Source organism: Galendromus occidentalis, unplaced genomic scaffold (genome assembly GCF_000255335.2).
Source record: "Galendromus occidentalis unplaced genomic scaffold, Mocc_1.1 scf7180000077431, whole genome shotgun sequence".
Taxonomy (NCBI): domain Eukaryota; kingdom Metazoa; phylum Arthropoda; class Arachnida; order Mesostigmata; family Phytoseiidae; genus Galendromus; species Galendromus occidentalis.
In genome coordinates, this window is record NW_003805419.1 from 901,432 (window position 1) to 927,039 (window position 25,608).

A 25,608-nucleotide genomic window follows, 5' to 3' on the forward strand; every position below is an offset into this window, starting at 1 on the left:
GACAGCTGTCGCTCGGATCCTCTTCAGAAACTATTTGAAGACGAGTTCCCTATGCAAGTTCTCATCCGACTCATCGCGACCGCAAATATCTCTCTCGAGCGAGAAACCTCAGCAGTCAAAACGGATCGAGCTGACAATATTCACCGGAAACGTATAGCCGTATGAACTTCTTGAATTCCCCGATCTTCGATCAGATGGGAAGCCCTTCGTCCGGCTCGTCCGGCGAGCACGTAAAGCGTCGATCGATCCGAAGAGCCTTGAATGAAATCTCGGAGAATCCAGAGAACGTGAGCAAGTTTGTCTCTTTTGTGGACCGCTCCTCCACCTTGACGATGATCAAACTTACGATGAGCAGGACGACTACAACGAGAACGACGGCGAGATCGACACCGAATGCAGAGCAAATGCATAAATCTCGTATGTTCATTGCCAACAGATGGTGGTCGTCGAGATCAGCGCGATTCTCTTCGAGAGCGTATCCTTACATGTTTCGCAAAACGACGACCTCTGCTCGAGGCCTGAGACGACTCAGCAGTAAAAAAAACTTATATTTCGGAGGGTCAAATCACGGACACTTGCAGCGGAATATCTCCAATCCAAATACAGACTCGAATCTTAGTGCTGGGTTTTGATTAATGGGCAGTGAAATTGTACTGTCACCCCGTTTCGATCTCCGGTTCTAAGCGACTTCAGAGGGGGCACGCGGGATCTCGAGCCCACGGATTCAAAAGGAGGCGGAAATTCCATTTCAGGGGGTCGATCACGTATTCGCTCCATTCCGACGTCGCATTGAGCGAATGAAAGTGAACTCGACGGGTAATTCATGTTCCTCAGTCGGCTTCCAGACGTCATATTCAGGAAACAAGTATGAATGGCTGCGTAGGGATCCGCCGCATCTCTTGCCGAGTCCGGCGGTCGAGTCGACCATTTGGGCGCGAGATATGAGTTTTGACAAATGGAGGAATTATGGAGTTATTCGGGTTATGTCTTCAACCTCACAGCCAGTTATTTACTCTTCCTTCTCTGTGGCTCCCACAATAGACACAAAAGATACCTCCGCGCAGGTTCACGTGATCCAGAGGTCGCAGCTCGAATCGAGAAATGTCTCGAGGAAGCTTCGCAGCGGAAGAGCTCACAAAAACGGATGACGTCCCAAAAATGCATACGCCGAGCCGGATTCCTCGCTCAAACGATAGCGGGAGAGCGGCAGCGCCTGGCACGCTCGGTAGCGATCTGAAATGTTTGCCAACGGAGAGACAAGCCTCCATTCAAAACATCAGCGGCGCTGATCCCGATTTTCCCTGAAGGTGACGCTGTCGGCGAGAGTCAAGTGATGCCCTCAATGATAGAGCAACCAGCCGGGTGGGGGGAAAGTTCTTTAAGTGGAAAATTGCAAGTTGGCAAGAGAAAAAAATAGCATGGATCGTATGCCTTCTTCCGCTCCCCCGATCTCCCCACCGCGGGTCTATATCCTCCCGCTGTTCCCTTGGGCTGAGCTATTTCGCGCCTCGAAGGTCTACAATGTTTCCAGAGACTTCGCTCGCGATGGCTACGATTTTTTTCCTCCGATTTCCTCGCTTGGAAATATTTCAGAATTGTCGAGGACTCGATCCTAACCCTGAGAAGGATCCGACGAGGAAGTTATGTTGAGCAGTGACGAATCACTCCAAGTGTTCGGATCCGGGGAGGCGAGGCATTCGGCTCGGGAGCCGGTGGGTGGACACGGTCAAGATGACCAGCAGGGCAGTGATGGTCTCGCAACAAAGAAACTTCCGCGTCATAGAACTGAGCGGACAGTGGCTAGTAAGTTACAGGAAGCTGTTTTTGCTGGCCGGAGGGAACGAAACGAGTTGTGCATGAAAATCATGAATAAATTTTACGCCTTAGCTGCTTGCTCCCTGAATGGTTCGCTTTTGGTACAGCGCTCGGTATGTGTTCTCTGGAGGAGTTCAAACTCCCCGCTGCTCGTTGATTCCAAACTGTCACGGAGATCTGAACTCGCGGAAACGGGTCGTTTGTCAAAATACCTTGAAGTCATTGAGCTCACTGGAGGAGATCAAGTAATCAGCTACAATCGGTGTGGTGATTCGGAATCCCGCGCTCAACTTCCTCTCGGACACGCAGGCTGAAGTTTTCGTAAGCGGCAAAAATTAGCAAAATTGTTGTGAGATGTACGCTTGTGTTTGATCGGATCCTACCACGGACGCGAGAGTATCGTCGTACTGTGAAAAGAATTTTTATGAATGCGTAACGAGCTTTTGGTGATCCGGTGGAACAGTGGAGGCTTGTTGCCGCTGCCGCCGTCTGTAAGACATTTTGATCGAGTACCTGATTAGGCTGCATTCAGCTCTTCTTGCAACGAAGGCCACAGCGTCTGTCTATGGAGATCTCTGATGAGAAAGTCGAAAACTCTCTCAAAGGCTGTACGCCCAGGCTCAAACATGCGGACACACAGGTATCTCATCGAGCCTGTATATGCATACTGCATATGAGCAAAAAATAGAACGTATCAATTCCTGCCATGTCTGTTCTGAGTTCGCTCCCGAATTCAATTAGAAGTTCCCGGAGCGTCCAACACACGACCAGGACGGACCAATCACGAGCGAGAGTGTTGCGAGTGAAAATTCTCGGTGCCAACCTAGGACGCGGGAAACTCCTCTTGCGAATACGGGAAATTCGAGGATGGAATAATCTGATCTTTCCGTCTCCAGGATCACGTTCGAGGTGTGGAATCGCTGACAGTTGACAGTCGGAGTCAGTTGATACTAGAAAATCTGAGCAGCCCCCTGGATCAGGAACTCCGAACAGACGAAGCTAGTGGATCTGTTTTTCCTTTTCGATCGTTTTCGGTCCGGCTGCTCGATTGTGGGCGCGCATGTTGTCTCGTAAATATCCGATATCTCGGTGGCTGGTGTTTTTTTTCGTCAGAGGAACAAAAAGAAATACGGACTCAGAGGGATGTATCTATGAGAACATGGACGGAAAAGAAAAAACGAGAGACAACCGAGAGACAGCATAGCACCACGCGATTCCCGCGGGCTGGCAACGGATCGGGGCAGTGGGAAACGATCGCTCCCTCTCGTAAATTCTTCAGAAAAATAGCCTAAAAGGCACTCTTTCTACGAGAAGAAGAAACGCGCGCACACATGGGACACAAAACAAACGCTGCTCATAAAAAAATGTCAACAACTGTCCACTCTCAGTCTCAGATTCTGAATCAATCGCGCTCCTCCAGAGGAAGACAGTAACTTACTGACGAGCTCCCGAGCGAACGAGGAGAAGAGCGATCGAGTTTTATGAACTCGGAGACAAAAGAATCAGCAGCGATTCATCAGGACAGCGTTCAATCTCGTATTCCTATAGGTTTTCAATCTCATTGTGTTAGGAGGCTTCCGATCGAATTGAGTCTCGAGTCAATAGCAGCGACCACCAGCTGACTGACCCCTCGAGCTTTTGCCCGACAGTTCTTACGTCGGTCCGTTCCCCAAGTCGAAGGAAGAAGCAAGCAAGCTAGTGAGCGATTGATCGACTGACTGACTGAGTCTTCAGAAAAGTTTGGCATAGGCTATGCGGCAAAGAAGCAAAGCAAACGGGCAGAACCCCTGCAAGACTTAGCAGCAGCAGCGGCAGTGCTGCCGGCGGCTCGCACACACTGACACACAAGTCTGTGATCCGTCTGGATTTTCAACCACCGCTTGTCTCGAACAAAAGGATTTAATCCGTTCTCGACGCTCCGATGGCCGTCTTGCCCAACCCTCCTGGCAGGCATCGAATCCAACGTATCATTTCTTTGCATACGCTGCTACTTCTTCTTCCCCTCTCTTTTTCAACTTTTTATCCGATAGCTCCCCGGGCTGGACTCGGATTCCCGGTCGGAGGAGCGAGTGCCTAATATTTTTCAGGGACATTTTCCGAAGGGCCGAGATATTTCCTATGAAATTTCGATTGAGTAATGATTTCCCTCCGGTCGAGAATCACTCGCAACGATCAGACAAGCCGAGTGCGGCAGAGTCAGCTGAGAAACTTCGGTGTTGTCGGTCCGTCCAATATACGAGACTGAGGAGGAACTTGAATACAATAGTTAGGGCGAGCGCAAAAGAGTTTTTCCCTTTCAATCTCCCGTGCGGCACGGTTCCGCTTCCATTGGGGAGGAAGGGGGCAGACGAGCGAGCGAGCGAGCGGACTGACGGTCCGACCGACAGAGAGTGAAGGTTTTTTGTGTCCATCTCTCTGCTCTTCAGAGATGATGGATTGGCGGCAATTAGAGAATTCCATACTCCATTTTCTTCCTCGTCGTCTCCGCTTGTCCCTCCAAAGAAGAAGAGGACTGACTCACCGTCGAGCCTTCATCGAACTTGTAATGGAAGCTCGCGTACTCAGTCCGTCAGCAAGCCAACCAGGTGGCATCGCTCAATATAATATCCAGCTTTTCGAAGCTCCATAAGGGGGAAAAGGCATCCCATATTGGGAATGTCCCGATCGAGAAGCGAAAACCTTTATTTCCCTGGCAATCCTGCCGAAAGAGAATTCAGCCTCAAAACCCCTTACGGAAGGGGGAGCACTCGTAAAAATCAGGAGTCTTTTTGGAAATTATCAGCACTTGAATCTCTCAGATTCGGACGGGGAAACGGACTTTGGTCATCTCGGTCATTCTCTAAGCGGCGACTCTGGACAACGACGCAGACCAGGTGGGTACTCGGGTCAGAGAAATCGAACATTTCGTTTTTCTCCAATTTTTAGAGGCTGATAAACTCGATTAGATCTCATCTACATGAACTGGTTCCATGTTCATAACTGTGCTCGGAGAGACAGCCCCATCGATCGCCTGTCGAAATCAAAAAAAAATTTCCCGGATTCACATTCCGTTCCACATGGGTCCTCGGATACGTGAATCTGGAACAGGGAGCGACCTCCGTCGGGAACCGAATTTGCCTTGGTTCCCGATGGGAGGAAAGTCTGGTTGCCGTTTTCCTTCAGCCGGATGGGGCGTGAAATAGCAGTCGGATGTCCGAGCCAGAGTCGGAAGGATGCAGCTCCGATCGAGTGTTAGCCGTGTCACCAGAGGTCAGTCTCCTCTTTCATGGTACTCACCTCTTAATCTTATCGCTTCTCCCAATTGTCTTTCGAGACTCAATCGGCCTTCTCTTTCCTTCTCGATCTCCATCTTTAGCTGAGCTGGAAAATACATACAAATCATTCCCTTAGCGAGTGAGTCCGAACAAGTCGACCTACGCTGGAGACTCAGAGGAACTTGAGGTTCAAACAACTTCATCTGCCGAATCGACATGAGTCTTCTCTCGTTCGTTCGTGAGGACGCTTCGGTATTTCTTTTTTCCCTCCATCGACTGATTGAGGGTGTGCAAGCCCAAGAGTCTGTCCGCATATGTATGTGTTCTCCCAAGTTAATTGAGGCTGATAAGCTTTATCGTAAAGCTGCTCCATTATCGCGGCTGCGCTGCTGACTAGCGCCACCCGCTACGCAGACAGCGAGCGCATTGGCGCCGAACAGTACGGAAGAGCTCCTCTAAGCGGTAAGACCCGGACACGACAAAAACACGATTCCTCGTCTTAACGGTACCGAGTCGCCGCTTAACGCTGCTTAGCGGCACGGTACGGTCTTTCTTCCCTTCTAATGCTTCTTGTCGTCGGCGGAGACAACGTCACCAGCCATATTTTATTGCTCAAGCCGGAATCTCTTTCTCTCTTTCCCTTTCTGTCATGTCTCGTATCGACTTCTCCTGTGGTCATGCGAGTGCCCTCCGCTGCACGAAATCGGGGAAGCGACTGCGAGGAACGTTCGTCGGCTCTCCGAATTCAATGGCTCATACGAAGAGAGATAACCTTGGACGATTTCGCGAAACCGACTTAGTCCCTAGCTTCGAGTATGTGTATTCATTCTGCGGTTGACCGATAAGAGTTTCGAACAGTCTGAGCCTTCTTCGAAGTCTCGGGCACCGATGGAGAGAACAAAAAAGATTTAAATGACCTGACCGTTCCTTATCCAGCTTTTCCTGAGTCACCTCTACTTTCACTTTTCATCCCCGTCCCTCCCCTCCAGGAGATATTGTCTATCTCTTCCTTTCTTTCTTCCTTCCTACTTTAAGCGGTAGGCAGTTGATTTTTCCACCTCTTCTCTCTTCCTCTTGCTGGACCCGAGTCGATGGTTGGATCGACCGGTCGCTAGCCAGTCAGTCGACCGAAAGACGGACCAAAGGCAGAGGAACCTACTGGGAGAACGAGCGAGCATTCGACCATTCTCCTGACCGACCGACCGGCCGACCAACCACCTAAATCTCCGTCGTATGCAAATCTTATCTTGGCGGTCTTTGAGCAGAAATTCGAAATCTCGCCTCGATGTTTTTTTTCGATGAGGCGACTTGCTCAATTCAACTTCTTTATCGAGACCGTAGCAAGTCCAGGTAGGATAATTTCAATCAGACGTCTCCCCGGCCAAGCTTCGTTCTCTAATTCCCTATGACTGGGATCTTCACCCGACCAGTGAGAGCTGTTGAGTAACTTACTCTTTTCGAGCACCGATTTCCGCTCGAAGTCCCGCGCGGTTTCGGCCGCAACCCGCAAGAGTGCTTGTATGTTCCTGAGCAGCAATTCGACAGACGCGGTCGAGTTGTTTCGCTCATCTAGAGGGTCGTCCTTCATCGGAGATTCTCTAGCAACTTCATCCGAACTTTCGCTGTGAGTACTCATCGCCCTCTGATTACTCAAATTCAGCGCCGGAGGCTCCGAGGAGCTTCTGCTCGGAGCTGGCGACTCCTCTGTCTGCAACTGTTCGCCCGACCTGGAAATGAAACAATCAGAAGTTATAGATAGCTTAGCCTGATGCGATCGCAAAGCGTACTCTGAAGCAGGATCGTTATGAGCGAGGACATGACCCCGACCAGATGAAAGAAAATGCGTCTTGAACCGAGATAATTGCTATTTCCGAAGCTCCGGTGTCGGGTTTCGAGAATCTCTCATCGAGTGCATCCGATTCGGTCGGACTTTGTTTGTGAAACCCCTGACTGAGATGGAGCCCTCTCGTCGGTGGTTTCCGCGAGCGGCCAATAAACCCAAATATCGAGGAGCAGGTTCCCGTCGGAAGATATGAGCTCGAGCTAGATCGCTCCCTTCGCCGGGGGAGTCTGATCTGACACGGATTGTCGTGCGCTCCCCTGGCAGTCGCGGCTTCCGATGCACCATAGCGTGGCGTATCAGTCCTGGTCGACGACGAGAAGGGAGCAAGTATCCATCGGTCCATCCATCCCTCCACCTGTCCGCCTTATTTCTCCGACGAGTTGACTGGTGGAAGCGGTGGAGAAAAAATCTGCTGCTGCCGCTGCTCTAAGCCTAGTGCAACTCGGCTTGGCTTAGCTCGCTCAGACAGAGGAATATTCGATATGTCGATACTCAAGAATATTCCCGTCAAGGCTGTGAGGATGTGTACTCGATACATCTCGCCCCTATGCGGCCGCCCAATCGCCGCCCACCAGCGCGCGCGAGCTCGCACTCTCTCCTGTGCGTTCATGCCACCGAAAAGGCTCGAGCGAGAGCAGGCAGCCGCAGTCTCCATCGGAAAGATGCTTCGACGTGCATTAAGCGAAAAGTATCCAATAATTCGGCACATACACGGCATCCCCTCGGCTACCGCCGATGAAGGTCTAGGGTCGCACGGGAGATCGCTTCTCGTTCCGAAAACTAGGGAAAAGAGCGAATTTCGATTTCATCGAGATAAACGAAAGGCATTCAATCCTACGATCCCCCACTGTTAGGTCTCATCCGGTTCGGCTGCGGCTTTCGAACGCATTTGGCCCTGACAACGAAACGCGAGAGAAGTGATGGGCGCTCACGCGATCTTCAAAAATATTTATATCTCTCTCGTTTTCGGGGGATTTGATCGGCGACGCGTGCCGCTTCACCTCTGTAGTCACGTCAAAGGTCACAATCATTGATACTGGAGCTAAACTGACATTTGAACGCAAAAACGCGGCGTCAACAACGTACGATTAGTCGAATTACGGCGCCCGATCGATTCTCAAACAATTATCGCACGCATCGGCAACCGACGTGTAGGAGGTGTGACGTCGACCCCTGAAAACTCGCTCTCTTCCACCTCGCACCGCAAGAGAATGTTCGGTGCTGAATCTGTCCAGCGCTGCCGTCAGCAGAATCCGGGATGAGAGGGCGAAATTCTATGTGTCTTCACTCTTCTTGTTCTTCCTGTGTGCGAAATCGCTTGCTTGCTTGCTTTCCTGCCACACTTTCCCGGCCGGCGAGTCGCCCGCCTGCCCGCTCAACTGACTTGCGGGTGGGTGTGGAACTTTGTTGACAATCATTTTGTCTTTGCGCCCCCCACCGACCCCTTCATGCTTTGGCGGCTTGACTGCAAGGCTCGCAGGCAGGCAAGCGGGCGGGCGGGCGCTTCCTCGGTTGGTCGCTCGGGCCGAATCGCGGACTGGATCGCTAGCTGGGTGGGGTTGCCCCAATGCAATGAACTGTGTTAATCTTTGAAGAATTTACTCAAAAAAAAAGAGCACGAGGAAGACGGAGCAAACGGAGAGCAGAGCCGGAGGTCTACGGCTCGTCTGGTGATATATGGGACCGAAGATTGATGAAGACCCGGTGGAAGAAAAGATAACCCCTCGCTCGAAAGCCACCACGCTAGATTTTTTTTCGCTACCGTCGCATCAAAGTGCAATGCAAGCACACCGGTGGCGCGGCTCGGAACATACTGTGCGGAAAAAAACTCCTATCTTTCAATCGAGAATCCCTCACGCTCGGCTGCTCGCGTTACCGGCGGGAACGTGAGTCGTCTATCGCAATCAGTCGGGCTGTTCAACATACAGTCGTCAGGGCGGGCGGGCGCCATCGTCTTGGAATGGCAGTACGAACGTTCCATTTTTAACTCCTCGCCGAGCAAAGTTTATTTGCCGTGGTACTTAGCGCCAGATGGTCGGCAGAGTGGTCTCCGACTATGCGTTTACATCCTCCTAAGAAAGCTCTCCACTCGCTGGAGCCCAGCCACGCGCTTGCCCCCACCGCGCCGTCATTCCGAAGCTGAGGGTTTTTGTCTTTGCATTTTTTAAATTCCCACTCGCCACAATTTTTTAGGCTCCTTGTCCCAGTCGAGCCAGTTCCGATGCGTTTCTCCGGCTACTTGTCGTCTCTTCATCTCCGTATTGCGCTCGAATACGTTGTGCTCGCGATCGGGAGCCTCGCTTATGGAGCGGCCGGAGTCGTAGCGATTCAAAGTCTGCGGAGCGTCTCGGCGCTTAGGCTGGAAATCCTCGGGGGTAGGCAGAGAGGTAGAGAGAGATAATTCATAGACCCGAAATTCGTGGAGATGACGTTCGTCTAAAACTTTCTGCTTTTGTGCGTGTGATTTCGTCGTTGGCATGAGTGAGTGAATGGGTGGCGAGTCCCTTCGTTTAATCAGAAACCGAGCAACCAAGTTCTATTAACCCCGGCCCGACTCCGCCGCCCACATCTCAGTCAGGCCAAGTCTACCTCAGTGCATTTATATTGCTGTTAATTTGCGCCCCAGGCTGCGCCACCTCCACCACTGCTGCTGCTACTGCAACAACTATGTCGACAATTCATGCTTGCAGAGGCACAATCACGTAGCCAAAGGCTAACTGCTCCGCGCTAGACAACAGCGGTGGACGAAACAGGGACCACCAGTCAACCAGCTAGGCGGAACAACCAGCAAAGTGACACATGCTACGCGATTTGCCGTCATTCACGGAACTCAGGGTGGCCCAGCCCCCTCCCCCTAAGTTCCCTGTGACGCTTTCCGGCACCTTTCTCGTCTCGACGGTCGTGATTAAGCATGTTTTCTCTCAGCATTCGATTCGCAATCTTCCGTTCTCCATCAGGCAGGTATTGGGAAGGAAGAGCGTCGGACTGTCTATGAATGGAGGCTAGGTTGTCTATCTGAGACCAGGATGCACTGCTCGAAAGCCATCCTGCTAGAGCAGAGGCTTAAATCGGGTATGAATTCCTGGCGGTATCAGCTATAAACAGCGTAACAATGTTCGTGTGTGGAGATTACGTGGTGCATCTTTGACTCAGAAAGTATCCAGACGAAATAACGAAAACCCGGTCCAGGTATGCCCCCGAGAAGGTGAGCTCCGTCCCTGCTGACTATGCCATTTCCTTCGGTTGTCGAGGAACTGGGATGCTGTTGAGAGCCGAAAGGAGCAGCATGTTTCTTAGTCAGTTTCGAGTTCTTGCATTCGACTTCTACATTCAGACTTGACGTCAAGCATGAACTATAATTATCATACCTCGACGTTCGAGGTCGATGCGCGGTCTCTCGAGAACGTTTCAGATCGAGGACATGAATTGACGATCGTAACAAGCAGTGTCTTGTCGAAATCAATGAGCGTCCAGTCGAGATTTTGCTTCTGAATGTCTTGTCAAAAAACAACGGCCTGTACGATTCCACTGGCGAATGATGATTAATATACTTAGAGGGTCGATGGAGATCGTTTTAGCAAATGAGTCAAAGCCATATTGTCGTTTTCGCTGGCGAATCCGCATGATATCTGAATGGGGACCAGGATGTTAGCGGCAATGACAACTCGTATGCCGAAACTAAAAACATCGTCGGCGTTCCTCCAGGTACATGAATGTTCTTCGTGCTCGGAGCGAGGACGGTTTGTCTATGTAAAAGAACAATGTCTGGGTGAGACGAGCGGACTCAGGGACAAAAGATCGATCGATCAAACAAACGGATGATTGATTCTATCGACCCAGTGAATATTTGAGGTATGGCGCTGGAAATTCCATGATTGGGAATTCCTCCCGAGGAAGAATTCCTCGGAGGAATGATGATTAGGAAGAGCGTTTTGTTTTCATTCTTGATCCCGATTCGCGCCAGTCGAGGATTCGGACCCGAGTCGGGTTTTCCTTCGTTGAGGGCGAGGAGCTCGAGAAAAAATTTGAATCTGTGGTCCCATCACCGGCGTTCCTCATCGCGCAAGTTTTTTTACTCTCTGTCTCTTGCGCCTCTCTCTCCGTTGCCCTGATTGGCTTTTTCATTCGCGGGGCCTGTCGACCCTGCCAAAATCTCCATCACCAATTGGTTGTCGTCCATTTATTTTTTAATCCCAATTAATAAATCAGTCTAAGCCTAAGGGCTTTTGTCTGATGAATGAACGAATCGATATATGAACGAACGGCACACTGAACGCTAAGGCGGACTTATGACGGAGCGACTCCTCCATCTAAAGTTTAACCTTAATTCGAGGTTATCTCGATTCTTCCGAAACTTTAGCCCGGCCGCCGGGATGTCCAAGACCACGGCTGCCGCTCTAGCGTACTAATCCCTCGGGCTAGGGTGAAAATTCTACCGTCCACCGAAGTCGATGGAAACTCTACGATCTACCGAAGTCAGTGGGAACGTACTTGGTCGTAGTTGCGTTACAATTATTGGCGGAGCTTGTCGAGCGAGCCGCTGATAGACCCTGGTTCGCTGCCATGGCCACTGCGTTGAGAATTGCTTGTTGCTGGTGAATTCCTGAAGGCATTTGGCTGTGTAGTTGGTTTTGAAGCTGAGGATGAAGCTGAGAAAGAAACTGCAGATGTTGGGCGGCGGCGATCGCTTGTTGCTGCTGCGAACTCATCATGGAAACCTTCGCATTGTCACCTGAGAGGATAGAAAAATAAAACACTACTGAGGGGTCCCTGACGATTATAAACTTCAAACTTCATAGACTGCGACGAAGCCACCGATCCGCGGAAAGAAGTCCATGGATGTATGAAAGAAGAGCGGTCAAACAGTCGAACGGGAGAGAAAAACATATCATGGATCGTCAGACAGACCGACGGGTGGATGGAACTCGTCCTGGCCATCGTTGTCTAGCTCAGGAAGACTCGGAACTCGCGCCACAATAGCACTGCGGTTGGTTTCTGCTCGTAAAGTTTAATGCTCTTTCACGAGTCGTGAGCTTCATCGGCGGCACCACCGTCGGAAAAAATCTCGAATGAGCCGAGCAGCGGTCTTCTATCTATGCCTTTTTTTTCGTTTTCTTCCCTCGTTTCTCCTCATGTTATTTTATGATCGAAGTGGGCGACTGTCTTTCAGAGATATTCGCTGTCGTTTTTCAAATGATCCCCCCGATACGACGCATCGCCATTACGCGTAGCACTCTTCCTCTCCCTCTGACTCCGTCTCCTCCTTGAGGGCGATTGGAATTTAAATTCAAATCTGTTTCCGCTCGATATTTTCTTTTCTCTTTCCGAACCGGGCCGAGATAGCACAGATGGGCGCTAGCGTGAAGCACGCAGAGATACTCCGCCACGATATCGTGATCGCACCTGCATTGTCGTCGGGTCTTCACTTTATGTTCTTCAACTTTATTTTTCGGAAATCAAGAGATCCGTTCCTACATCAGGATTCTCCCGGAAATCCTCAGCCGGTGCTTCTCATTGATTCAAGTCGAAACCTTTTCCAGACATGAGCCCACGACGGGATCCAGGGAATTTCGCTTCTTAATCGGGTACTTATCGATCCAAACGCTCAAGATTGTTTTTGTTTCTGATATCCGAAGACAGCGAGCCCCCTGAACGCAATGATGACTGGCTGGCGCGCAGGCAGTTGCGCGGGCAGAGCTCTCGTTGGCAACGATGGCGTTGGAGTTCGAAGAGGCAGACATTTAATTTTGCTTTGCATTCGACAGAGATGGATGGCCTTTCGCGCAAGCAAGCTCCGAGGACTGGAATTGATTCTGCCAGCAGTCGGTCGGTTCGTCCGAGAGCTCGCCAGCCATCCATCCAGCAATCAGTAAAAGAGAAAGAAAACCAAGAAGAGCGGCAGCGACTTTTTCCTCTGAGTGAAAAAGCGAAAAGAAGAAAGCGCTCGCTCACGAGCTGCCCGATAACGACTCTTCAATGGGCCCGCGGCGAGTTGCCGCCTGACGGGCGAGCTGGCAAGCCTTGCCAGCTTGCCTTGCCCTATTGACAGTGGTAGGCAAGCAACGCGTGCTCGTCGGCTGTTCTAAAATAAAAAAAAGCTTGAAAAGATTCAAATGCAGACACACTCGCATCCGCACAACGAAAGTGGTACGGGGGAAGACACAACAGATAAACAGATTTTCATTCTTTGTTTCATTCAAGTTCACTCGCTCCCGAGTTGCTTTGTCTCTGCATCTCTCCGCTTCCTCTCTCGGTTGGTCTCCATCAATCTGTCAGTCCGTTCGGCCGATCGTCGATCTCTGAGACTCTCGCTGTCTCCGTCGCCGTCGTTCGCCCACGACCAGCGGAAATCAGCAGGGGAAAAGAAGCTCAACGTGTAGGTGCAGATTTCGGACTCAACGTTCCGATCCTCAGAGACCGGCAGAAAACCATCGATCAACACTCGAGATGTAACTGCTGATTTGCCGAGAAAGGAAATACTTTTTCTCTCCATCGCTTGGCAGCGGACTTACTCGGGGACCGAATTTGAATCTCCGTTCTAACTCAGGTGTTTGTTGTCAAAGCGTTCGGCTCTGTTTGTGATAATCTATGTGCATCGCTTACGATATCTGGTGGAACGCAGACAACAAGTAGGGAGTAAGAGAAAGGATTCGTTAAAACTGGCAGGGGATCGAGGGAGCACGCCCTTGCGTCATCGTCGCCGACTCGGTTAAGGTAGTTGCGAGCTAGCGAAGAGATGTGATGCTGCATATTGAATATATTTACATTGATATAGTTGAACGGAACAAAAGGAAGAGCCGGCTGAAACTCCGCTCCACTCCAAGTCCCGCTCCCGCCGCCATTGCCACCGCCGACGAAATGAGGCAGCGAGCCGACTTCCTGTTTACCTGCGCTGTTAGTTAGTCAGAGAGCCACGGGGCCTGTCGCGAGACAGCTGAAGATATTTCATCCGATCTCGCAATCCGCACGCGTGTGCAGGAAAAAGGGGAAGCGTCGGCTCTAGCTCCGCATCGGTTCTTGCCCAACGAGATACGATTCGAGATTTCAACCAGGCTTGAAAACTCGTGAATCCAGAAATAGAACCCAAATCATGATAACGCGGAAACCCGAAACACTTCTCAGATCGGGGCTTCACCGATGGGATCCGAAATTCATTCGGGTAAGGGTATTTTCGAATGACGACATCAACACGTCAATACACCGCGACCTGAGCTCCCGTAGATGATCGGAGCTCGCTTCACCGATTTCTGCGTGCGTTCCAGCGGAGCGGAGACTTGGGTGTCAACGACTTCAAATGGGACTGCGTCTGTTTGTTCCGAACTCCGAGCCCCGTAGACAAACGGCGGCGTCGCCGGCGCACTAAGTAGGTGCACCTTCGAATCCCCCCAAGTCCCCATACCCATCTTCCTTCCTCCTCCCCCTCCTCCTCGTCGACGACGTCGTCTTGATCACTTAGCGGAGGCAAGCAAGTGAGCGAGCTGGGATGCCAGGCAGCATATTTATCGCCTTCCTCTAACTCCGCAACAACTTTGAACTTTGAAAAGAAGAACTTGGTGCTGATGCATATTCCTTCGTATAGCTCACATCCCTTGATTCTCGTCTACCCACAGCCCGATCGAGCGAAGTGTCGCGGCGCAATCTCAGCCAATTTCTTCCGATTGTCTGGAAAGGTTTGCACGCAACCATTGTAATCACCGACAACGTCCTATGTTGTTCTTGACAGTGGTCCGATTTCGCGGCGGATCTCGAACAATTCCAACGCTCGAGCCGCTCTCGACAATTCGTCAAAGACGATACCATGGTCGTAGACGACCGGCGGGGGAGTTCACTCCCGAACAGCTGAGGAGCGCTTACAGTGCTCGATGAAAGGACAAAAGGAAAATCTTCAAAAAATCCACACCCCAGTGGATTTCTTTGCTCTCGGCTCGGGTTGCCTTCTCGCTCCGCCGAGACTCGAGCGCTCAATGCGAAAGTCAATGGGCGTGAGATATGTAATCCCAGCCAAATGGCAACAGCCACATTCCGTCATTCTTCAAACCCTTCTCTGAGCCCGGAGTCGGCGCCAAAAAGGATGAGGAAGGATAAAAGAAGCGAACACTCCTGAAGCTAATTTGGAGCTTAGTACACCAAAAAGAGGGTAAGAATCGGAAAAAAAATGATAAATTCCTTTTCCTTGAGAGCTCCTTCCCACGTCCTCGAGAATGGAACCAAATCCCCGGAGCGGATTCTCTCGCGGACCGATGAAATATATTTCCTCAATACACAGAACTTTCTCGCTCGTTCTCGACGCGCCACGCCGACCAGTCGACTCACTCGATGTTTCGAGGCGCGAACGATATACCGGGAAAATTCAGTGGACAGAAAACATTCGGCGACATGATTGGGACGGCTGCAGAGAATCCAGTACGAAGTTCGAATTCCCCGGTAGCTCCCTAATCTACCCGTTCCCTGATCAATTTGAACAGTTCGTCATTCAATATAAAGTTTGAGATGTCAGCTGCCGCGAGAAAGAGAATGCTTTCAGCTGAGCCGAGCGCTCACCCGTGATTTTTTCCTCCTCTTCCGCTTCGCTCAAAAGTAAGCCAACGTCAGACTTAATTTTGATACCAATAATTCAAACCCTTTGATTCAGATTCTGCCTAGCTCTTTGAGGTATTGAGGGCGGCATTCGCTCTTCCCGCCGCTGACTTCGGTGGTGAAATTCAATAGCTTAAGTGCCTGCTCTGCTTCGCACACGGACTTGCACACACCAAACGCAAGCAGAGTTGAAGGGTGAGATGTGGGAGTGGAGTTGTTCTTATTCTTTGACCGGTTTCTCGCATTCTCTCTTTCTTCACGAGCGAGCGAGGAATTGATTTCTCCACTTTCGCCCACGGCTCGACCGTATGGACGTCAGGATTTCCACTCTCGTAGGGGTAAGCCCGAGCTAAGGGACTCGGGAGCGATATTCGAGGACTTCAAAGACGCAAGACAAACCCTGCCTTCTTGGGAATCCCCCGCATAATTCCTTTTTTAAGTTGCCGTGATCTTACCATGACCATTGGTGACTTCGTTGCTCGTCGGGAGATCATCACGGCTCTTTTTCACGGCATGTCCGTTCATCAACTGATTGGGGCTTGAACTTCTGTTGAGTCCCTGATTAGCGTTCGGTGCTTGGAGACGGTTCCCACTAGAAAAAAGAAGCTACGTTGAGCGGGTACTTTCACCCTATCTACGGAAGAATCGAAAACATTCCTGATTCCAGTTTGGAAGCGGTGACCCGCGACGAATCCGCGGGAGGAATTGAGAGGAGCTAGTTCTCCTCTTTTTATCAGTGAGCCGTCAACGGAGTTGGCGCTCACAAACAACTCTCGAAAAGAGGCTGTCCAGGCGCCAGTAAAACATAAGCCCGCCTAGATTAGTTGCCACGGCAGCAGCAGCAGGTCGTAAAGCTAATTCTTCTTGGTAGTAGTCACAGAGCTAGTGAGTGAGTGAGTAGCAAAGCATATTGCGAAGTCCAGTTAGACCGCCAGGCGCGCGAATCGTCTGACGGAGTAACTGACCAACCGATGAAGCAACCAACCAACCAACTCCCCTAGGAACTAGACCAGAGCAATAAGTCAAATTTTATGCTGGAGGATTTATTGGGCTTCAGTTGAGCGCCTTCGGATGCCCGCCCGTCGAGCGAGGACCGACGTATAGATGGATAGATGGATGAATGCTCCGAGGTTCCGCTGGATGGCAAGGTTTATGACAATCCAGAGATACGAGAAAATGAGGGGGGAAGATGCTCGGCCAGCTTCGGCCACCGACCGACAAAAAACTCGATCCACTAAAAGATTCGATTCCTCCGGTCGGATCGCTCCCAGGACGATTCTCGGGGAGACCAGGTGGGCCCGGACTCAATATCAAAGAGTTTCGATGATTCGCCAACTCGAAAAATTCCGTCAGGAGTCCCCGTATGCGGAATCGAATCACAAGCGTATGCTGTGTGAGCAAAAGAGTCCTACGAGGAGAGCAAACAGACTAAAATAATGAGGGTCGCTTGTGACCGGAGCTATAAGAACACCATTCCGTGAGGGAGCCGAGCAATCGGAGCGCAGTCGTCCACTTGGAGTCGTTCGCTCTCCGGTAGCCACATCTCTCGATATATGTAGGTGGGTAACTTTCGGTAGACTCGCTGGCCTAGAGGATTATGTCGCTGGTTCGGTTGCTCGCTGATATGAAATAAAGAACAAATAACAACTTGGCAGGCAATAGTCGTCTTTCGCCGCTGCTCCCTTTTCCTCTTCGGAAACAGTCTTGCGAGGCGGTTCGATCGTAAACACTCTTTACAGGTTAGCCATCTGTAGAGTTGATTTACTGTTTGCTCCTTGTCAAAGAACGGCCCCCTCTTTCGAGGATTACCAGGAGAACTTTCGTCTCCGCTCATCCATATTGTATTCTCCTGGTATCTGATCTGTCGGAGTTGGAAAGCAAATCGGATCGAGTCGAGCGCACAGATTCCGAAAATTCAACGCTCTCCGTTCCTCCGCCAGACCACAAGGATTCACTTGAAGAACGTCACCATTGGCGCCTTTCGTTTGAAGTGACAGCTCTCTTGTTTGACAAGTCGTTTTATTTCCCACTCCGTCAGTCAGTCAGTTCATTCGGCCGTCAGTGCAGACAGTTCGTGCAGTAGTTAATAGCATTCATATATAGCGAACACTGCGAGGAATTTAGTCGCGGCTACGGGGCTGTGCATTTCTGAAGCGTTTTGCCCAACTGCAGCGCGAGTTCCAATATTAGCTTTGAAGCCTATCGAGTCGATGAAGCGTATCAAGCAGCCCGGGAAGTCAGTCAGCGAGTTTTGCCGAACGAGCGACCGTCATTGAGTGAGGTCTGTCCCTCTGTCGGTTGTCGCAAACTTGCTGATAAACTCCGCAAGTCGCTCTGGACAATGCAGCGCACATGTCGAACATCTCGTAATGTTCGACGCACCATTAGACTCAAAACTGTTGAGAAGAGAGAGCATGTGGAACGTCGTCGTCGCGAACGAAGTCTACCAAGTCACCGCAAGCGGACATGCATGCGAGTCGCCGAGCAAACTATTACATCAACTGGAGCCTGGGAGATCGAAGTACATTATTTCTTGTGAGGTTCTTCAATTCGTTCGAGTGTGTATTTATCGAGTGTTCCGCTCCTTCACCTCTTGTTGTCGCCGGTTGACTACAAGCACACCACTGATGAAGTCGCCCAAGTAATTTTTCTTCTCAGCCGAATGAAGAAAGCACCGGGGCTGAAGCCTATGGCGGCAGCGGCAATGCTCGGAGCATTCTCTGCGGCTCGAGGCTCGGAATCGAGAGCAGAAGCAGCACTGACTCTGCTGCTCCGAAGCCCGAATAAACTCGTTCGAGAGAGCTCAGAAATTGAAACTTTAAAATATGGCCTTCCAATCGGTCGTAGAGATGAGCAGTGCGATCTCGTAGGGGTGGGTGGCGGTGGTCGTAGGTACGCCGAGGTAAGTTAAAGTGAGGTACGGCAAGGAGATGAGAGGGGGGGCTGCCCTCAAAGATTAATACCTTTAATGATAGAAGAGTACTCCCTCCCGCCTGCCTGGCTGCGTGGTCCCATGCTCCTACGCGAACGAAGAAGGGGTTGTAACTCATCTGATGCTTGAGTCTCGATACATACGGGGTTAAATGTAGCGGCAAAACAAGATGGAATTACCCCTCTTGCAGGAGCAGCAGCAGCAGAACTAGCGCCTTTGGCTGTTCAATATAACCTCGAAAAAGGACCAAAGGCTGAAGATAACCAAACTGTGCGGTAATGCTTAGCTGCTTGCTATTAAAGCCTCTTCGAGCAAACGACACTTACGAACTCCGTACCGGCATGAAAGAATGCCTGCTACCATACAGACAACTTGGCCCGAAAAGAATCACGAATCGCGCACCGCTCCAGATAAGATTCTACTCATTCGAGTGTTTGTTGAGCCTGGCCCTTCCCTTGCTTATCTGTACAAAATTCAGGCTTATCTCGAATCAGGCGTCGTCTGCCAAACCGTTGAACTGTTCTGCACTGTCATTGCATCGGCTCGTCTACCGCACGTTTCATTTCGTATTTTGCGCGAGCCCATGGGCTAATCGCGCTCGTCAATGCACGGGCAGGAGAGCACATGCGTCAACCCTGACGGAGAGGGAAGGAACGACTTGACCATCGAGTTATCCAAATCGATCCCCGACTGGATCTCCGTCCCGCTGTTTTTCTCCCCCCTCCCCCGTTGGAGGCGAGCTTACTCATCTCGGAGTTTGCAGCTCCGCATCGTCGCCGCCGGCGTCGTCTAGATTCTGGTGTCTATTTTGTGGTGAGATTGGGACGCAACAGTTGTGGTTCAGGGGAGAAAATGACAAATGACTTCCCAGAAGCAGAAGAAGTCAACCGAGGTCGAAACTCTGAATCAAATCCGACGAATCTTAAGTAGAACCATTTGAATTGCATTAGCCCGCAGCTTCGTTGAGCGTGTCACGCTCCCTCCGTCAGAGGTTGGCGAATGCGACTAGGACTCGGACCCGGGATCTGAGCAAGAACATCGCTTCTTGTCCCTCCACACTCTCCCGAGCGCGAACAAGGAACGAATTTTTCACGCCGAAGTGCCAGCAGAGAATCAGGACCAACACTCTACGAATTGTTCGAATTTGCTCTATTCATGCGTGAACGCTATCAACCCGATATTTATTCGTCGTTCCTCCTCCGGGATACCGGATCCCATCTTACCGGAAGGTTTGCTCGCCGAGAATGGCTATAAAGTGACGAGCGAGAAGTTTCATGCGTCAATAAACGAGAAAAAATAAATGAACATATTGATTCCGTTGGAGTAACTCACGGTGGAGTTTATCTGCGGTTACCGAGACGCTCATATTCTCCTCCTTGTCTTCACACTCCACTGCACCCTGAGACGAGCCGGAGGACGATGCAGATAGATCCGCGAAGGTAATCCGCAAGCGTCGTTCGCGGAACACCGATTGAACAATCGCGGGACTTTGGATTTTTTTCGCGAAAGCTCCTCGCAATGAAATTCGGTCAAAGTGAACGCTACGTTTATTGCCAGAGTCTCATAAATCGAGCAGAGGAGCGAGCCGGCCATGGACGGTCGAACAGAAGATTAGCCTAAATTTTCTCCAAATGATCAGCGGATCACTCCATGGACTTTCGGACGGACCACTTGTATTGTGTTCCGCGCACAAACAGCAAAGCTCGAAACCAGTTCGGTTCCCTCGTGACTCGGATGGACCGTATGGTGGCATGCTCAGCGATAGTCCAATCAGAAAGTGAACGGGCTCGTGCATAGAGACGTCAGCTCCAGGATTAGCGAATCATTCAGTCCCTGCCTAGCGGGCTAGTGATGGCGAGCAAAGTGCTGCTTGGCCGCTCAAAATCAAACCAGGCGACCGAGCGAAAGACCTAACACAGAGTCAAATCCATTGCATACACCAATCGTAAATCAATCAATCTTCCGGTCGACTTGGAAGAAAACCGGTTTGCGCTCTCTGTAAATACGAACCGTATCGGCTAGGATTAGTTGTAGAGAAGAAAGAGAAAATAGACGAAGCCTGCATTTGCTTTTCGACGCTACCCGGCTCGACAGAGCTCCGATTGCGCCGGCCGCCGCGCCGTCACCACCATCTCCATTATTGGCGATGACGATGATTGGAACGTCTTCGATCAGACTTAAGGCAGCGATCGTTTTCAACTGTCAGAACGCTTGCCGCATCTGGCGACGAGATATTTCGTCTGGCGAGATCGAGCTGCGATTGTGGATTTCTCACCCGATCATAGAAATGACACGATACGGAGACCGACAAGTAATGATTCCCCATCATCAGGGGTGATTATTCCTCCCGCGTGAGCCCTCCGGGTTCGGGAGCTAGTCTCGCGATACATACCACGCCGCGCCTATACCTATTTTGATTATTGACTCGACGCGACAGAAATATGCGCTGAAGAGCAAACTGCCAACGAACGGGGTAAAAACTGGCAACGAGCGAAGACTTCAAGGAAGGAAGGAAGGAACAAGTGAGCAATGATATCAGATTTCAATGCTCTCATCTCTCGTCTCAGAGAGACGAGATTCGAGTCGAGCTGAATAGAACGCGTTCGGACGAACAGACGGATGAACGAACGAACGGAGCCAGATCGAATGGAGCCAGCAGAAACGAAGGCCCGAAGTTTCGAACTCACAACAAGAAGTGTTTTTTCGAAGCCTGTCGAAAATGAATTCTATTTTGTTCTTTGATTGACAGATGAGTGACAATTTAGCTGGAGAGTTTGTATGCCGACGAAAAGTGAGCATTTTTGTCAAAGGGTCCGTCTGTCTTTGTTGTTCGTGTTGCAGTTCAACTGCGCAAGCTGCTGCCGCTGTTGTTGCTCCTATTACTTCTATTACTGCCGCTGCTGCTTCTGTCCCATCTCCTGGTCCGAAGGCCGACCGAGAGAACGGTCCTCCCGTTCCTCGTCATGAGACAAGTACTTCCTTCGGTTTTTTTTGACTGGTGGCTTGAGTACTTCCACCACACACAGCTCGATTTCTCTCCATTTTCGACAACGGAGGAATCCGGTGGCGCATGAACGAACGTCGAACTACCTTCGAGTGGCTCCTCATGAGCTCGCTCTCATTTCATAAATTGAAGCCGTCGTGGAATCTGAGGAATAAAAGCGGGAGCGGGAAATAGAGAACGATCGGAGCGAAACCGGTGATATCTGTAGATTATCTGTCAACATCACGATTTGGGAATGGAAGGAGACTGTATCCACTGTAGACCGGCTATATAAATGGATGGGTGTACATTGACATGAACAATAGAAAATCCATGTTTAATGTCGGAGGAGCGGAGAGGGGGGGGGCAGACAGACAGCCATCGACCCAGCCAGCCAGTCAGTCAGCTGGGCAGAAAGCAAGCAGCCAACCAACCTAGCTCTCTTAGGGCTGAAGCCCATAAAGTCTCTTTACAACCTTAATCGTAAAATTTCACTTATAATACCATTCCTCCTATCTCCCGTTGGCAGGGCGTTAGTTGTCAGGAAAGAACTCAGCTCAGGAGAACAAGGGAGGCTTCCATCAGAAAGGAACACTCACCCGCACTCACTCAGTACAAGTCAGCCCTTTGAATCGCGAATCGGGTAAGGGTTTCCATCCTAACGCGACCGATTCGCCGCGGATTCTTAGGCCGTGCAGAATTCCGCTCCATACAATCCGTCCCGCAATACCAGCGGTCTTTGACCGGATTCGGAACGACGACTCGCTTCGGACCGCATTGAATAATTCTAGTTCGGTTTCGCGGGGATATCCCGATACTCTCTCGAGGTCTGTGGATCAGAATCGGGGTTGTATCGTATGAGTGGAGAGTCAGAGGATCGGGAAGCCCGACGTACAGATCGGAACATTTCCCACGTGTGGCACCAGTTCTCTGCTCCTCTACCTGACCCCGGGAGCTGGAGATCATCTGGAAGGGGAAAAGTGACCCAGAGGCTCAAGCCCAAGAGTCGTATACCCTCCGATTGAAGGACTCTATCCGATTGTATGTTGTTCTTTCTCTCATTCCTTTCTTCGAAATTCCATGTCCCTCTGCTTCGATGCACTAATAGTAGATTAGCACCTGGAAGGGCCCCCGTTTGATATATGTAAGCGCACGAGGCTGAAAGCTCCACAAGACTAAACGCTGAGCCATAAATAAATACAGAATAGATTCGATTGAATCCCGGGTCGCCCGCTGACTGGTCGTCGGAGCAAGCTCCGAGCCAACAGGCAGGCTGGCTCGCTCGCTGACTCCACTGACCGAGGCAGGCCAAAGCAGTCGATTCAAAATGAAAACCGCAAGGAGCTGAGCTTTTTGACCAGCAGTCACTACTAGATCCATCAGCGGCTCCAGTACCACCAGCACTGGCACTACTACAGATCGTAAAACCATAAATTTCCGATATTCGAAACCCCGAGAGAGACGCGTCGTGGCCTCTGGCTCTCTAATTCCGACCACCAGAGCGGCTCGTCGATTGAATAAATAAACAGATGTTGCTAATTTTCGATGGACTGTCATTTCCGAAAGCCCGCGGAGTCCGGACCCCGCGATTCTTCCCCACAACCTGCTTCGAGATATCACCGAGCGCCCGGTATCGTTCCGCTCGATCGGCATAGATATCACTCCTGGAGGTATTCCAGACTCGTAATACGTTTAGAGGCTTTCCCGTAGGATTCCAGAAACTCTCGGGGGTCGAAAACTGTGTGAACGAGGAATGGATTCGACGCGGCAGCCCAAGTCTCTGAAATCGTAGGTAGAGGGAGCAGAGCTCCTTATGACGAGCCTGTATCTGTTCTGCATTCATCTATCTTGGTATCTAAATCGACAATGACTGCTGGCTGACTGCGAGCTCGCATGTCCTGTCCTCATTGGGCTCCACTCTAACAAGTGCTGCTAAGCAGGGGCGAGGCAAAAACCTTTTTGAGCAGCTTTGAGCCGCCCGTTGAGTGTGGCTGACAAAATGAGCCGGCGGCCGCTGCTCGTACTCGGGGGGCGAGGTATCGAAGCCAAACGATCTGCTGTGAGAAGCGAGTTGCCGATACTTTTGCGTAGCTATTTATCGACGATCAGCTGCTTCGCCTTCATACTCACGCCGACTACTCTCCGTAAGCATCTCCTGCCCGGAAACCATCTCCCCGAAAGCATGAGTCTGCGGCCGAGCCTGCCTATCAATATTCCGGTTTCTCGCACCTTGTCGGAGAATTCAGCTTCCGCATGCGCGTCGCGTATGGAGGAAATCTGCCCTGAAACTCAGGGAGTCCCAGTCTCGCGGTATTGCCACCAGACGGCGCCACAGTACCCGAGAGCCCAGGCTCAACATCTAATCGACAGGCGAATTTCTTTCCTGACACGTTCACCAGAGCGAATTGTCGTCGATAAGTCAGTTCGAGCATGGAAATCCACAACGACGGTGTATGTCATAAAATTAACGACGTCGAAGAACTCGATTCCATTTTTTCGTGTCAGTCTGGGCAGTTTTGGTTAATAATTAATCTTGTTCCCTTGTCACGGCTTCAAGCGACTTCCACAACCCGATGCATTCTATTATCAACTTTGTGCAACGACGTTTCTGCCCGTCTTTCTAGATGATTCGATTTCTCTCGTGGCTTGAATTGTAGCTCGGTGTGGGTTCCCCGAGAGTGAGTTAAGAACAGTGACGCCGTGCGAGAGCTCTAATAAATGTTTGTCGATTACGCATCGCGAGCGGCTCCTATCACTTAGACGTGCTTTTTGCGTCTTTTTTCTCCTGGGACTCGCCACCCACACTGTGACCGCTGCCGGCGATTTTTGGTGGATCCGTTGCTTGTTCAATATCTTCTACGCGAAGAGCAAACAAGCCCTTATCCGAAAGCAGCCAAGTGACTCGGAATTCCCAGCCTGTGTTTCTCTCTGTTTCTCGGTACAAGACCGCGGCCAGAGCACTTCACTGCCGCGGCCGAGGAACCGCTCCGCATATGGACAATTTCAAGAACCTTCCGCGTAGCAGAGTACGTGAAAGTACCCTCTGCAGTACTCTCAGAGCACTGGGCCGTCAGCAGGGGGGTTGTGGCCCCAAGTGGAAGGTCGCGGCCCCGATCGGACTCCTGGAGACGGGAACTGCGACTCCCAAAATCAGCCGCGAGCCATCCACTGGACATGCAGACGAGAATATCTCCAGGCTCTCTTTGAGGCTCAAGCGGCCACGTCGGAGGGACGAAGTTTGCTCGCGTAGAGGGGGGCACGGCGTTCGTCGGTTATTTAAGAAGACTCGATAATAGATAGCCCTCGCACACTATATGTGGCTTAGAACTCCGCTCTCGGGACCGAAAACCGAGTTCGTATCGAAGCCACCCAACGAGTCAGATCCATACGATATATGTTTCTCGTACATGTTGAGAAGTGCATTACGGAGCGTATGTTTGTGAGTGCGGCCGACTCCCTCTCTCCGAGCGGAGAGCGTTCGCCGCCCCTGTCTGATAGGTAGTAATAAAGCAGTAATAAATAAAATCTAATTTTAGCCTTGCCACTGTAGTAGCTTTCCCGTTCTCTCGCATCCAGCTCGGCTTTTGGAGCCTCGATGGTGCGTTCTTTGGGGGAGCTTGGGGGCAAGCATCTGCGAGGAGTTGCTGCCGTCGCATCAGCAGCAAATTCTCACCCAAATGAATAACTTAGAGCTCTCGAGCCGTCGCACTCGTACGAGGTGAGATTCTCGCACCCCGTCACGTACTAGTTATGGGTTGTAGACTCCGACGAGGACTCCGAAGAGATTTTCAATTTGTGTCTGCTTGCTAACCGGCGCCGCCGAGCTTGACAAATGAATACGACCCGCTTGTATTTGATTGCAGCTCTGTCAGCACGAGTTTCCTTGCGCGATACTTGCCGGCATTCGTTTTTTTTCCACAAACGAGCGCGGGTTTGGAGTTGAGCTCAACATATTGGAGTTCGCATCGCGATAGAGTCGCTTCCCTGGCCTCTTCGATGTGGTCTCTTGCGAGTCGTTGGACGTGGACTCCTTTTAGAAAAGAGAGAAAAAGAGCTCGCTCTGAATATAACGACAACAGCATTTCACACGTTGGTCCGGTCGAGCGTGGATAATTCGATTGATCGAAGTGAAATGCGCACTCGCAGCGGCTTCGCGTTTCAATTGGAGTACCTTCGGCTGCCGCGGCGGGCTCGATGACATGAC

At 50.9% G+C, this 25,608-nt stretch overlaps 2 protein-coding genes across 2 annotated transcripts in view; one reads left to right on the forward strand and one right to left on the reverse strand.

Annotated features, from left to right (window-relative positions):
* The window catches only part of LOC100903222 (carboxy-terminal processing protease CtpA-like), a 975-nt gene extending 710 nt beyond the window's left edge, over positions 1-265 (forward strand). Inside the window, exon 2 of the mRNA XM_003742811.2 lies at positions 195-265. Within this exon, the coding sequence (XP_003742859.2) occupies positions 195-265 (71 nt within the window). The remainder of the gene's footprint in view (positions 1-194) is intronic.
* Positions 266-4,855: 4,590 nt separating this feature from the next.
* Positions 4,856-25,608, reverse strand: part of LOC100903366 (dachshund homolog 1-like) — a 47,217-nt gene continuing 26,464 nt past the window's right edge. Inside the window, exons 2-6 of the mRNA XM_003742812.2 lie at positions 15,945-16,081; positions 11,404-11,644; positions 6,522-6,796; positions 5,092-5,175; positions 4,856-4,893 (exon numbers count right to left, since the gene is read on the reverse strand). Coding sequence (XP_003742860.2) covers positions 4,856-4,893; positions 5,092-5,175; positions 6,522-6,796; positions 11,404-11,644; positions 15,945-16,081 — 775 coding nt within the window. The remainder of the gene's footprint in view (positions 4,894-5,091; positions 5,176-6,521; positions 6,797-11,403; positions 11,645-15,944; positions 16,082-25,608) is intronic.